Genomic DNA, 15,345 nt, shown 5'->3' on the forward strand with positions numbered 1-15,345 from the left:
TTAGACCGATCAACACCATAACACCATATGATACACATCATGTAATTTCTTAGAGGCCATAGTTCGGGGGGGGCATGAAGTCATCTAGACCGTCATCCCAGTTAACAGAACTTGGTGCTGGAGGTGGTGCAGTTTGACTTTTATATTGTGGGGGAGCCTGCCGCCCCCTTGCCGGGCGGGCGGGCTGCCGCCCGCCCGGCAAGGGGGCGGAAGGCTCCCGCCAGGGGCCTCGGCGAAAAAAAAAATATATTTATTTACATGTAGATCCCTGCCGCCCCACTGCCGGGCGGTAGGCCCCCTGCCGCCCCCTGCCGGACGGTAGGGGTATAAAACTGTAAAATGTGAAACCGAAAATATATTTCTATAAAAACATTTTTTAAAAATATAAAAATAAAAAAGCCGCCTGGTCATGTCGCCTGCGACCCACCTCACGCCGGCCCAGATGCAGTTCATCCAGGCCCAGCTGCACCTGCAGCGGAACCCGGGCCTCGGCCCGCGGGCGCAGCCCATGAAGCCCGCGGTCCCCGTGCCGGCGGCGGCGCGGCGGCCGCAGAAGCTGTACCGCGGCGTGCGGCAGCGCCACTGGGGCAAGTGGGTCGCCGAGATCCGGCTCCCCCGCAACCGCACGCGGCTGTGGCTGGGCACCTTTGCCACCGCCGAGGAGGCGGCGCTGGCCTACGACCAGGCGGCGTACCGCCTCCGCGGGGACGCGGCGCGGCTCAACTTCCCTGACGTCGCGGCCTCCAGGGCGCCGGTGGGCCCGGCCGTGGACGCCAAGCTGCAGGCCATCTGCGCCACCATCGCCGCCGCGTCGTCGTCGTCCAAGGGAGGCAGGGCCATCGCGGTGGCGGACGAGGGGTCCCAGAGCAACAGCTCCTGCTCTTCCGACGCGAGCTCGGTGCCCGGGTCGGAAGACGAGATGTCCTACTCCACACCGCCGGCGGCGGCGGAGATGGGGCAGCTGGACTTGGGCGAGGTGCCGTGGGACGAGGCCGAGAGCTTCGCGCTCCGCAAGTACCCGTCCTACGAGATCGACTGGGACTCCCTGCTCGCCAACTAGCAGTTTCTTAAGGTAAAGTCAGGCCTTTAGTCCCAAAAATTATGAACTTCACTGCTAATTAGGAGTATTAAATATTTATAATTAACGAAACTTATTCCATAACTCCGAGGCAAAATAGCGAGACAAATATAATGAATTTAATTAAGCAATGATTAGACAATATCGTGCTGCAATAAACAATCTCTAATGATGAATTAATTCGACTTAATAGATTTGTCTCGCGATTTCCCGTCCATCCATGTAATTAGTTACATAATTAGTCTATGTCTAATACTTCTAATTAGTGTTATAAAAATCACAAAAGAAGTAATCGGGCTCTCAGCCCGGGGGTGGATGGATCACCCACCACCTGAATTCATTATCATATGGTAACATTTGTTTAAATTTTCAGAGGACCGTGTTCAAGAAGAGGAAGAAGAAGACGAGGGTTGAGATGACCATGAGGTCGGACCCCATCAACGGCGACACACACCAATAGACACACGGTTTTAGCTGGAGGAAGTACGGCCGCCAGAAAGCATGTTATTGGAGGAATATGTCTTTTCTTTTCTTTTCAGAGCCTACTAAATCTGCACGTTTGTGTTTCTCGCAATAATTTGCGTCTGCCTTTTGGGCTAGACCGTTCTTTCTGAACGTTGTAGGCCCGTAGCCTTCCTTCTGTTTTCAAATGTTTTTTTTTTTCGAACCAAATTGGCAGAGATCCGCCCTTCACTAGGAAGCAGAGTTTTAGAGACACTAATCACAAGGCAAAGACCTTCGGTCAAGGTCTAACTTTAAATGATTGGCCTCCATTTGTCCGATAGGGTCATTTTTTAAGATAAAGAAAAAAACGATAGGGTCACTGGAACAATACACTACGTACAATTTTTAAGATAAATTCTTGATTGTTCTTGTTAATCTTGCTCCGAGTTCACAATTAAAATCTCTCCTTTTCTTGTGGAAAGATTCACAACTACAGTTTAGAAACTTTGAAACTGACCTGCGTCGAATAAATTTTGCAGGTCCTACTACCGGTGTGCATACAATTCAATGCAATGCTTTGCTGGGAATAGGGATGTAAACTAATCGGATACGGACGGATATTACTGATATTGTATTTGTTTTCGTTTTTTTTGTTCGAATACGAAATCAAATATGGATAGTGCTAGTTTTTGCCGAATAAAATTGTAATGGATGTCGACATTATAAAATGTAACTTTTGAGTATTCGGATACGGATCGGTTACATATATTGAATACTTGGAATCGGATATGGACGGATAAAAACCCTTTCAGACCGGATCGAATTCGAATATAGTTGGGAAATATCCGTACCATTTATATTCCTAGCTGGGAAGCAGGTGCAGCGGAAATACAAGGACCCAACGCTGTTCGACCGGGACCTCGTTCCGGAAACGTCGTTTCTGGGATGGTACGTGGGAACAATTTTGTTCCCCATAAAATTTCTCAAAGAATCTATATATTGTAAATGCCGTGTACCAAATTGTCATTCCTCGATCCCGTCGTTCTGGGAATTCGGTGATTATGAGCCAATCAAGCCTATGGACGAAAGCAGCTTCGCCTCTGCTTGCTGGGTGCCTGGGTGGCTGAGCATAGGAGTTCTGAACTTTGATCATCTTGCCCTAACAACTCTGATCATCTAAATCCAATACCTTGCAATTCATATTTATTTCTTGATGTTTTCATCCAGCTTCTAGAAGTGCTAGTACTTTTTTTTGTTTTTGAATCAACAGTGCTAGTACTTTTTAGATGCTGGAATTGTTGTTGGAACCAAACAGAAAGTGAGAAATGTGTAGTGCATTTTGATAGAAAGAACTTTGTGTGCAAGAAGCCAGCGAACTGGTTTCAAACCATTCGAAACTGCAAAGCCAGCCCAGCCCAACCCGCTCAGCCACTCTTGGAGAAATCATGGAACCGGACCAGCCCAGGCAAATTACCGCGCAGCCTTTTCGTCGATCACTTTGGCGCCTCGATCTCTCTTTTCACAGAGCCCTGGCATACTGTCCTATGCACCCAAGGCATGGCAGCTTCAAAGTGCCTGGCTGTCATGAGACACCGGGACTGGGAGCACAACCGGCATTGTGTAGAGTGGCTAGGTGAAAAACAAACAAATAAAAAGATAAACCAGCAATCGGTTAAATCGTTGATAAGTTGTCTGAAGACGCTCTCTATGAGTATGGAAAGTGGTTCTCAAACATGAAGTCAAAGGAAAAGGATGGTTGCAGAGATTCAATGGAAGTTGTTCAATCGAGAAAAGAATTAATGAATCCTAGGGCAAAAGGTCGAGAACCACTCTTCCTCATGGCTTTCTTTCCTTGCTATTATGAACAATGAAATAATGAGAAAAATTAAATTCAGTTGTCAACATATCCTATCGAAAATAGGATTGGTGATGGATTTGATCCAAAACACATAGTTTTATAAAATCTGTACGATTTTTCCTGATCTAGAGAGAGGAGGAGCAAGCTTACTGGTACATCAGATTCTACTGGGACAAGAACAGGAATACCTATATATGTAAGCTACATTGAAACCTGTTGGTCTGCAGATTCAAGAGGAACAAATCTATGGTAGCAATCCAGCAAAATAAAAATTGTGCAACACGGCACCAAATCCTTCGAGTGGCCTGAAGCTGCATACCTGCATCTGAACTTGTCATGTCAGAAGACCAGAGTGTGGCAGAGTAGCCCTCCACAAGCTTGGCGTCTCTGATGGTTCCTCGCCCTACGGTTTTTCTTTCCCTGAACAGAGTCGGCCGGTGTCCTAATCATGTTCCTTGTGTACAATAGGTAAATCTTCTGACAGTTCGTTTACAACTTTAAATATTTGGAAGAAAAAAATACGACCCCAAGGCAGACTCGCCAAGGATCAATATTCAAGAGTCCATTCCCTACAAGCCATTAAAAAAGTTTTCAATTCCTTTCATACCACTAGAAAAGTTCTCACTCCCAACCAACCATCAACCCAACTTTATTTGGACTCACGTGCCACTTCCGTTAGATTTTGGTGGAACGGCAGCTTAAAATGTCTCTTTTGCCCCTCACATCGGTCTTCTTTCTCAACGGGGTCGGCGACGGAAGGGGTGGTGGCATGCCCATCTGCACTGCAGCAGCGATTGAACTCCACTCCACACTCGGCCCCCACGGGCCCCGCGGGTGTGCCGGTGCCGGTGTCGCCGAATCCCGCGCGCGGCCGCCGTGCTCCTCCAGCTCCCGTCCCATGGCGCCGCCGCCCGCTCTGTTCCTCTTCGTCGCCGCCCTCGCACTCCTCCAGAGCCTGGCCCTCTAAGATGCCCACGGTGGCGACGGCTTCTACGACCCAGCGCATGTCACCCAGCTCGGCGAGGATGGTGCACCTGCGGCGAGGCTCCGCCCATGCCAAGGCAGGGAACGGCGGGGGCGAGCTGCAGCTCCGACTGGCGAGGTGGGCGGGGCGAGCTGCAGCTTCGGCCGGCAAGGCACGCGCGGGCGAACTGCGGCTCCGGCTGGCGAGGCGGGCGGGGGCGAGCTGCAGCTCCGGCCGACGGCGCTAAGGCGGCGGCCATGGTATGGCCCAGCAGTGCGCAGGAGGCGGGGCCGCGGGCAGTGCGTGCAGGGAAGCCTGCAGCGCTCGCGCAGCCTGCCAGCATTGCTCGTGGGGGGCTGCGCATGCTGGGGACCGGCGGTGCGTGCGATGGAGGCAAGCAGGAGGCGGCGACGGTGCACAGCAGGAAGGAGGGCGGCGGCGCAGGAGGGCCAGGAGGCAGCCAGGGGTGGTGCTGCAGCTGGAGACGGCGCTCGGGTGGAGTAGCGGCACACACAGCGGAGGAGGCAAGCAGGGGAGTGGCCCACGGGGGAAGGAAAGGGAGGTGGCGGCTGTGAGGTGGGAGAAGGAGGAGGCGGCGGCTGTGGGGTTCGGCGGGGCCAATGCAAGGTGCCGCTCTAGGGTGCTGCTGGGCGGGGCGAGCGACAGCCGGCACGATGGGGTGCCGGAACTGCTCGTCCTCCTCGCCCGTGGTCGGGGGAGAATCGGCAGGTGACCTGTGCGGAGCCAAGGCGCACTGGTAGCGCGGCGGGATGCGGTAGACGACGAGGGCGGGCGGCATGGCACTGGGCGGCCACGGCGAACTTGCGGCGCGACCCCGCCGGTGGTAGCTACGGGCTAGAGATAGGTGGAAGGGGAATAGAAGGGTAAAATGGTCACTTTGCTTTGTCGTTAGCTTCTATTTCTACTAAACTAGACGGAAGTGGCACCGAGGTGTAACAAAAGTTGAAGCAGTGGCTCTCAAGGCGTCATAAATTTTTTAGTGGTATATAGAGAATTGGAAACTTTTTTAATGACTCTTAGGGGTATTCAATGGTAGTCATCCATGGACGCGTAAGGATGCCCCTGCCCTGCGCTCCCAACGCTCCAACGCGTGAAGAAGATACGGGGATGTGCCATAAAAATAAAACGAGAGGAAAAGCATTAGAGAAGACGTAGGGAGAATAGCAGGAGACACCAGGGCAAGGAAGTGTGCAATACTGCAGTCGCTGGACCATGGTTACTCACGGGAGGAAAAAAAAACCTTCTGATTGACAAGACTCTGTTGCTAGTGCGGCGTGGGTCCTCCTTGCCCTTGCGGATGCAAAAACAAGAAGCAGCAAAAGCCAGAGATCTCTGGGCTCTGGCGACCGGGGAGGACGACGACTCCGCACGCGACGCGGACACGCGGTTGAGGAGAAATTTTCACCCGGCCGCGTCCTCCACTTGTCAACCACGCGGCCTTACGCGTGAACGGCCACGCGGAGCCGGGATTTCTTGGGTTAATCTATCGGTCACAGAGATTAATTATTTATTTGCCCCTCCAAGCATCATCCGGATTTTGCATCGGTACAAATTATGTACATCCTGGGATTGCTATTACTGAAATGTGGTAAAAATTATTCAACAACTATCCGACATCAACTTTTTTTTAGGGATCTAACTGTCTCAATTTAGTTTCTCAACTCAACGATATCGAATTCAAAACCTTCTAAATTTCAATTTGCAACTAGACATTTGTCAAATCCAAAACTGTCCAAATTAGGTTTATTTCTCAACTAAAAACCTATCAAATCCAACACAATAGGGGTTTTCCCTCATGTAACTTGTTTCCAAAAGTAGTAAAGAAGTGAGACGGAATGAGTCTAGAAAGAGTTCAGGAGCGGCGGCCAGCCCGACGGAAGCAACTGGTGTCGGGTGGAGGCGGTGGCGACCGAAATGCTGTCGGAGCGGACAATAGGAGATGGCCGGTGGGCGATGGGAGCGGCGGGGGCGAGGAACGAGAGCGATTAATGTACAAGCGGTGGAGGGCAGCGGCGGAGGTGACGAGGTCGCCGGAGACGGGGGCGGCGAAGGTGTAGCGTCGGAGCCCAAGAAAGATGCGGTGGTGGGTCGCGTGTTCTCCTAACCCGCCCCTACCTTAATCCATGTGACTTGAGGTTTTGTATGTCCTCGTTATGCTTTTCTGCTATATTTTTGTGATTGAAGTTGATCTATGTCATTCAAAGGAAGAATCAAAATGAGGCCATGTTTAGTTCCAAAAAATTTCCTCCAGTATACATCACATTAACTCTTCAGACGCATACATGGAGCATTAAATGCAGTTAAAAAATAACTAATTACGCAATTTAACTATAAACGATGAGACGAATCTTTAAGCCTAATTAGTCTATGATTAGATATTAATTACCAAATAACAATAAAAGTGTTATAGTATCGAAACCCAAAAATTTTCACGAACTAACGCCTGAATTGTTTTTTGATCTCGTGTTGTCTTCCATCGCCGCACAAGATCCTCCACTGTGAGGACGTTGGAGATTCTTTTTTGGAACCTTTTACTGTTTTGAAGAGTTTTCTTGTTTGCGCCTGCCACACCCCCCCCCCCACCCCAATCTCTTCGCCAAGTTGTAGCAAGCCTAATAATGGGCTCTTGCTTTGCAAGCAGACGGTCTAGTTTGCGAAAATTTCTTTTGTTGTTATTTAGTAATTAATATTTAATTACAAACTATTAGATTTGAAAAATTCATCTCGTTGTTTACAATTAAATTATGTAATTAGTTATTTTTTAACTATATTATGCTTTATGCATGTGTCCAAAGATTTGATGTGATTAGTACTGTAGAATTTTTTTTTGATACTAAACATGATCTCAATGCGAAAGGATGGTTATTTGAGAAATAAAATTTTTGTACTATTGGAGGAGAGGAGACAAACCGTTGTTATTGTTGTATAGCTTAGCTATTATATATAGCGTTGATATGGGGTTGTTTGATTCTAGAGGCTAAACTTTAGATTATGTCAAAGAGAATCTTGATATTTATTAGTATTAAATAAAATTGTATTGCAAAACTAAGGCCTTGTTTAGATCCAAAACGCAAAATACAAAATTTTTATAAAGCGCTTGCATGGTGTACTAAATGTAGTCGAAAAATAAATCGCATTACACAAATGGATTGTAAATCACGAGACGAATCTAATGAGACTAATTAGGATGTGATTAGACACTAAATTGCTACAGTAATGCTACAATAAATATGCTCTAATGATGAATTAATTAGGCTCATTAGATTCGTCTCGTAGTTTACAGACGAGATATATAATTAGTTTTGTGATTAGTCTACATTTAATACTTCAAATGTTGAAGATTCCCTTTCAAAAATGCAAAATGCAAAATGAACTAAACAAGGCCTAACTGCAAAATTCTGAGGTTAAACTGCGAGACAAATCTAACGAGGTATATTAATTCATAATTAGCTGTTGGGTACCATGATTAGAGGCACCCTAACCAGGGGACTAAATCACCTTCAAAACACAAAACACGTGTCGAGCGATCGAGCCCACGAAGGCCTACAGTCTCCTTCCGATCCAAAGGAAAGGAAAGGACTCAAAAAGGCCCAATACGCAGCCCACCTCCACAGTACGGCCTATTCGAAACTCACCTTGAACCCGCGGAGCGATCTCCGCTTCGCTCGAGGCCTCCCCGCCGAGACCCTCGACAGCGCACCGCAGCTCCGCCTCGCTCGAGGGTCGCGGACCTACCCTCGGGACAGCAAGCCAACTCCGCCTCGCTTGAGGCTACCCCTCGGCAGACGGAGTTAGCAATCCGCCGGCTCACCGTCCGCCTGACAGAACTAATAAATGCCAACCACTCCATCGTGGAGTGGGAGGTCAGGCGGCGTCAGGCCACCACGCCGCACAGCGGCTGTGACCGAAATCCCATCCGCCAACTCCAGTCACTGCTCAGCCATCCCCGGTATTGTGGCGCCGCTGTGGGAGCCTGTGACGCCCTGTGCGAACGTGCCCAGCACTGCTCCCGCCACTGTGCTGCCAACTCCCCGTACTACCCCGCGTACTTTCCCTGCTGCAGAACCCTCGATCGGCATGAGTGCGACCCTTGAACACGGCCCGGGCCTTGACCAGAGCAAGACCCCCGCCCACAGGATCCTCGGTGCCCCGCCACGTCGAGCACGGAGGACGATACCCTCCACAGCAATCACCACGACGCCCGCTGGAGCCGCAAGGACGCCGGCGCGATCTCAGCAAGGCTAAGGATGACGCTCAGGACAACCGCACGCCTGGCGCCATGATCTCCAGTGCCCCACAGTGTACTTTCTACAGTAGTTGTTCATTGTGCGCCCCCGATTTGGGGAGAGACGGCGACTTCTTCCCCCTCCCGTACATGTACATCACCCCTCCTTGTGTCTATAAAAGGGGGAGGCAGGCTCTATCTTCTCCATTCTCTCTCTCGTCTCCACGCTCTCATATGACCAACTCCTTAGCTTCGCCCGCTCGTTCTCCTGATATTGGCACTTGCCTCAATCATCTAGCAGAGACTTGGGAGCTTCCCTCCCTCTCTCGCCTCGCTTGTACCCCCTACTACAAGCACCCCAGTGCAAGATAGTACAGTGCGCTCGCACACCTTTGCTGGACGTACGGTCCCGCGGCCGGAACCAAGATAAACCCGTGTGTTCCTGTGTTACCTCTTGCATCAACCATCCAGGGAGAGGGATCACGCAGCATCTTCACTAGTTGGTGCCGGACCGCCGGGTCAGGACACCGACTGTTGGCGCGCCAGGTAGGGGCTGCGCTGCGTGAATTTTGTCTTCGTTCTCTCTTGTTGTCTGGATGGCGGACGAGCCACGCCCGCTACCGGCGGGCACGGTGCTTCGGTTCGGGAGCCTCGACTTCGTCGCGACCGGCAACGGATACGACATGGAGCTTCTCCCGACCGAGGCCAACCCCGACACTCCGACTCCGCCGCCCCAGTGCAGGAGGCGCTCGGGCCAGCGCACGCGGCAAGCGCGCATGGAGCAGCGTCGGGCGGCTCGCCTCAGCTCCCCCTCGTGGGTCGAGGCTGGCGTGTCGCAACCCGGTGCCGCGGCAAATGGCATCACCACTTTTTCACCACCACCGATCGCCTCTTCGAGGGCGCGACAGCGCCATCGCCCTTTCCCTTTGGGATGCGCAACACCGTGACGACCTACGCCTCTTCGATCAGCACCAACATGAGCGCATACGAGGATCTACCGGGTCATCACCTCACCTCGATCCGCAACCTCATCGCGTCGTCACTAGACAATTCCTACCCCGACACGGCCGACGACATCAACTTATTCATGAACAACTTCACGGCCTCGGAGTTGGACTACTCTGGGGTCCAAGACCTCGACGCTTTCCGGTCGTTCCAGCTCGCGGCGAACTACTGCCTCACCTGCTTTGAAGACTCCAGCGAGGGGGATTACGATCCCACTCGGGAGTGCTTCATGGTCGAGCTGGCGGATGGGGTGGTCGATGAAGCGCCGAGCGACGACAGAAACAATGAGGAACCCCCACCAGCAAACCAAGCGGCGGTGCCTGCCGCGAACCCAGCTGCATTGGCAGGCTCTTCGGTGCAACAGGCACAGCTGGCGCAACTCAAAGAGCTCGACACCAGGCTCGATGAGGAGTGATGGCAGACCCGACTTCTACGTACCGCGCTCGAGCAAGAGCGCACCGCACGCGGTGCGCGCACCCGAGCGGCGTGGCGTGTCGCCCAGGAATGGATCCTGGCTGACGACAACGTCGACAAACCGCTGGACCTGAAAAGGGCCAGCCAAAAACTTGTCGTTGCGGCTTACCTACTCCAAGCAATGCCCGAGCCCTCTGTGCCCGAGGGTCGTAACCTGCTCGACGAGGCGCGGGTGCTCATCGAGCAGGCTGCCGTGCAGCAGGCTGAGAGCTCCGCATCTCGTATGCGTTCGGTGGGCTCGGCTAAGGCCGGAGGCACTGCGCGGCAGGACCACGAGGCCTCGGTGTACATCCCACCAGGAGGAAAGGGCAAGGCGGCCGCGGCCGACGATGCGAAAGCACCCTCGGTGCATGACCGCATCAAAAGGCCTCCTGCGAAGGAGCGCCTCCAAGACATGCGCAGACACATCGACGATGGCGACGCCCGCAACATCATCAATGGGAAGAGATACAACTCTCGACGTGGAGGGCAGATCGACCCTGAGCACGACAGGGGTGTATCACCGGAGCCTCCGGGCACCCGTGTGTTCAGCCGGGAGATCCGTACTGCTCCCTTTCCCCCATGCTTTCACCAACCCACCACCCTCGTCAAGTACTCGGGAGAGACCAACCCCGCGGTCTGGCTCAATGATTACCGCCTGGCATGCTAGCTAGGCAGTGCGACAGACGACGTCATGATCATCCGCAACCTTCCTCTTCACCTCGCTGACTCCACACGAACATGGCTCGAGCATCTACCCGCGGATCAGATCCACGACTGGGCTGACCTAGTCAAGATCTTCGTGGGCAACTTCCAGGGCACCTACGTGCGCCCCAGGAACTCCTGGGATCTCCGAGGGTGTCGACAGAAGCCCAACGAATCCCTGCGCGACTACGTGCAATGCTTCTCCAAGCAATGCACTGAGCTCCCTAGCGTCACCAACGTCGAGGTCATCAACGCCTTCCTCTAAGGCACAACGTGCAGGAACCTGGTGCACGAGCCAGCACGGAGCCGTCCCGCCAGCACCAACGAGTTGTTCAATGCCGCCACCAACTTCGCTTCTGGCGAGGAGGCAGTCAGTGCCATCTTCGACAACAAGACGAGCAAGCGCAAGGAAGATGCGCCCGCGGAGGGCAGCAACAGCAAGACCAATTCCCCCGCCAAAAAGCAGAAGCGGGGGAAAAAAGGAAAGAAGCCGATCCCACCGAACCAGCATAGACAGGGGCAAGCGGAGGACTCCGACGAGGCCTTAGTCGCTTCCCCAGATCTCAAGGGCCCACGAGGCCCCCTCGAGGCGGTGGCGGCTTGTTCGACGACATGCTAAAGAAGTCGTGCCCTTACCACAAGGGCTCGGTCAATCACACCCTCTAGCAATGTGAGATGCTCCGCAAGTACTACAACCGCGTCACACATCGCGACGAGGACAAGAAGAAGGATGCAGGCGACAAGGGAGGAGATGGCAAGTTCCCATCGGTGGAGAACACCTTCTTCATCTTCTGAGAGCCGACAGCGAACATGACCTCTCGGCAGCACAAGCGCGAGCGCTGGGAAGTCTTCTCCGTCACCAAGGCCACATCATCCTACCTCGACTGGTCAGAGGACACCATCTCCTTCGGCCGCGAGGACCATCCCGACTACGTACCGAACCCAGGACAGTATCCATTCGTTGTGGATCCCATCATTGGCAACACTCGCTTCTCCAAGGTGCTCATGAATGGAGGCAGCAGCCTCAACATCATGTACGCCCACACCTTGGAGCTCATGGGGATCGGCTTGGACAGGCTCCGCCCCAGCAAGTCATCGTTCCACGGCGTTGTGCCGGGGAAGCGAGTCCAACCCCTCGGCCAGATCGACCTACCCGTCTGCTTCAGCACGGCGGCCAACTTCCGCAAGGAGGTGCTTACCTTCGAGGTGGTGGGGTTTTGGGGGGCATACCACTTCATCCTTGGGCGTCCATGCTACGCCAAGTTCATGGCAATCCCCAACTACACCTACCTCAAGATGAAGATGCCGGGCCCGAAGGGTGTCATCACCATCGGCTCCTCGTTCGAGCACGCCTACAAGTGCGACGTCGAGTGCGTCGAGCTCACCGAGGCTCTGGCGCTCGACGAAGCCCACGCCGCGCAGCTGCAGGGGATGGCCGAAGAGGCCATGGACTCCAAGCAGTGGCACACGGGCAACTTCGAGCCTGCCGAGGGTACCAAGAACATCGCTCTCGACCCAAAGACCCCCAACGGCAAAGCGCTGAAGATCAGCGCCGCCCTTGACAGCAAATAGGAAGTGGTGCTCGTCGACTTTCTCCGCGCCAACGCCGATATCTTCGTGTGGAGCCCCTCGGACATGCCTAGCATCCCGAGGGAGGTCGCCGAGCACTCCCTTGATATCCTGCCGAACTCCAAGCCGGTTAAGCATCGCCTGCGGCGCTTCGACGAGCTCAAGCGACGGGCGATCGGCGAGGAGGTGCACAAGCTTTTGGAGGCCGGATTCATCAAGGAGGTATTTCATCCCGAGTGGCTAGCTAATCCTGTACTAGTTAAGAAAAAGAGTGGGAAATGGAGGATGTGTGTAGACTACACTAGTTTAAATAAAGCATGTCCTAAAGTTTCCTTCCCTTTGCCACGTATTGATCAAATCATTGATTCAACTGCGGGATGTGAGCTTCTATCCTTTCTTGATGCGTATTCCGATAATCACCGAATCAAAATGAAAGAGTCCGACCAGCTCGTGACCTCATTTATTACCCCTTTCGGCATGTACTGCTAAATCACGATGCCCTTTGGCCTTAGAAACGCCGGAGCTACATACCAGCGATATATGCTCCATGTATTTAGCGACCATATCGGGCGGACCGTAGAGGCGTATGTCGATGACATCGTTGTGAAATCCAGGAAGGCGGACGACCTGGTAGCCAATCTTAGGATCGCGTTCGATTGCCTTAGGGCTAAGGGGGTGAAACTCAACCCCGAGAAGTGCGTGTTCGGAGTCCCTCGATTCATGCTCTTGGGCTTCATTGTCTCCCAGCGAGGCATCGAACCCAACCCTGAGAAAGTCTCGGCCATCACTCAGATGGGACCAATCCGAGACCTAAAGGGGGTACAGAAGGTCATGGGTTGCCTAGCAGCTCTCAGCCGATTCATCTCACGCCTCGGTGAGAAAGGCTTGCCTCTGTATCAACTCCTGAGGAAATCCGAACGCTTCTCGTGGACCCCCGAGGCCCAAGAGTCCCTCGACAAACTCAAGGCATCGCTCACGAGCGCACCAATCCTAACTTCGCCAATGGACGGCGAGCCCCTCTACCTATACGTGGCAGCCACGACTCAGGTCGTTAGCGCAGCCATCATTGTGGAACGACAAGTTGAGGGACATGCCCTGCCCGTCCAGAGGCCGGTGTACTTCATCAGTGAAGTGCTGTCCGAAACCAAGACACGGTATCCACAGATCCAGAAGCTGCTCTACGCAGTAATCTTGGCTCGGTGCAAGCTGCGCCACTACTTCGAGGCTCATCCCGTCACCGTGGTCTCGTTTTTCCCCCTCGGGGAGATAGTCCACAACCGGGAGGTCTCAGGTAGGATTGCCAAGTGGTCAGTGGAGCTGATGGGAGAGACTCTCACCTACGCCCCTCGCAAGGCAGTCAAATCCTAGATCTTGGCAGATTTCATTGCTGAGTGGACCGACACTCAGCTGTCCCCACCCCAAATTCAAGCGGAATGCTGGCTCATGTACTTCGATGGTTCGGTAATGAAGACCGGCACAGGCGCAGGCCTACTTTTTGTCTCACCCCTTGGAGAGCACATGCGCTACATGGTACACTTGCACTTCCCGGCGTCCAACAATATGGCGGAGTACGAGGCCCTCCTCAGCGGCCTCCGCATCACCATCGAACTTGGCATCAAGCGCCTCGACGTCCGGGGAGACTCCCAACTCATCATCGATTAGGTGATGAAGGAGGCCAGCTGCCACCACGAGAAGATGGAGGCGTACTGCAACGCGGTGCGTCGCCTCGAAGACAAGTTCGACGGGCTCGAGCTCAACCACATCGCGCGCAAAGTACAATGAGGATGCAGATGAACTGGCCAGGATCGCGTCTGGGCAGACCACCGTTCCCCCGAACGTCTTCGCCCGCAGCCTCACCAAGCCGTCCGTCGACTTCAAGAGCCCTGCGGAAGCCATCGGAGCGGCACCTGAATCCTCAAGGGCTGCGACCGTCGAGCCATTGGCCAAAGAACACTCGACGGAGGGGCCCGAGGCCATGGACACTGACATCGAGTCCTCCTCGGTGGGCGAGGCTGAGGCAATGGAGATCGACGAGGCCCCGCCCCCGCGAGACTGGATTGAGGCTTCACTAACTTGTTGGTAGCAATAGACAAGTTCTCCAAGTGGATTGAGGCTCGACCCATCGGCAAAATCAGATCCGAGCAAGCTGTGCTATTCTTCACCGATATAGTCTTCAGATTCGGGGTTCCGAACTCGATCATCACTGACAACGGCACCCAGTTCACGGGCAAGAGGTTCTTGGCGTTCTGCGACAACTACCACATACGCGTGGATTGGTCTGCAGTGGCGCATCCACAGACGAATGGTCAAGTAGAGCGTGCCAATGGCATGATCCTACAAGGCCTCAAGCCAAGAATCTTCAACAAACTAAACAAGTTCGGCCAAAGGTGGCTCACGGAGCTACCCTCGGTAATCTGGAGCCTGCGAACGACCCTAAGCAGAACCACGAGCTTCGCCCCGTTCTTCCTCGTCTATGGCACCGAGGCCGTCCTCCCCACGGATTTGGAGTACGGGTTGCCAAGGCTCAAGGCCTACCAAGAGTAGCAAAACCACTTAGTCCGCGAGGACTCGCTAGACCAAGTGGATGAGGCTCGAGATGTGGCCCTCCTACACTCAGCACGTTATCAGCAATCCTTGCGAAGATATCAGGCGCAGAGGATCCGACGTCGAGACCTCAACAAAGGGGATCTGGTGCTGAGGCTTCGACAGGACAACAGAGGACGCCACAAGCTCTCACCACCATGTGAAGGCCCGTACATCATCGCCGAAGTGCTCAAGCCTGGCACGTACAAGCTAGCTAACGAAAATGGCGAAGTCTTCACCAACGCTTGGAACATTCAGAAGCTACATCGCTTCTATCCTTAGAATTCCAAGCTACTTGTACATAGTTTGTACTTATATTCAAAATTTCCCGAAGCAATAAAGAGTATGCTTTACTTATTTATTTTTTGGGAACCTTCTGAACCCTCGGGGGCTCGGATGCGCATGATCACTAAGGTAGGCTCGACTTTACCCTAGACAAA

The 15,345-nt window shown here is 53.2% G+C and overlaps 2 protein-coding genes across 2 annotated transcripts; one reads left to right on the plus strand and one right to left on the minus strand.

Annotated features, from left to right (window-relative positions):
• The first annotated feature begins 412 nt into the window (after nt 1–412).
• LOC120666455 (ethylene-responsive transcription factor RAP2-13-like) lies at nt 413–1,838 on the plus strand. The gene is made up of 2 exons (XM_039946297.1): nt 413–1,072; nt 1,452–1,838. Exon 1 carries the CDS (start codon nt 443–445, stop codon nt 1,058–1,060), a length of 618 nt encoding a protein of 205 aa, XP_039802231.1. The 5' UTR covers nt 413–442; the 3' UTR covers nt 1,061–1,072; nt 1,452–1,838.
• A 2,549-nt stretch (nt 1,839–4,387) lies between these two features.
• LOC120667968 (vegetative cell wall protein gp1-like) lies at nt 4,388–5,143 on the minus strand. Its single transcript, XM_039947937.1, has one exon. It carries the CDS (start codon nt 5,141–5,143, stop codon nt 4,388–4,390), a length of 756 nt encoding a protein of 251 aa, XP_039803871.1.
• Nucleotides 5,144–15,345: the final 10,202 nt, after the last annotated feature.

The sequence above is a fragment of the Panicum virgatum genome, chromosome 3N, assembly GCF_016808335.1.
Source record: "Panicum virgatum strain AP13 chromosome 3N, P.virgatum_v5, whole genome shotgun sequence".
Lineage (NCBI taxonomy): Eukaryota > Viridiplantae > Streptophyta > Magnoliopsida > Poales > Poaceae > Panicum > Panicum virgatum.

Coding starts and splice junctions, on each gene's coding strand:
- LOC120666455 (XM_039946297.1), top strand. CDS start 443: ATGCAGTTCATCCAGGCCCAGCTGCACCTGCAGCGGAACCCGGGCCTC.
- LOC120667968 (XM_039947937.1), bottom strand. CDS start 5,143: ATGCCGCCCGCCCTCGTCGTCTACCGCATCCCGCCGCGCTACCAGTGC.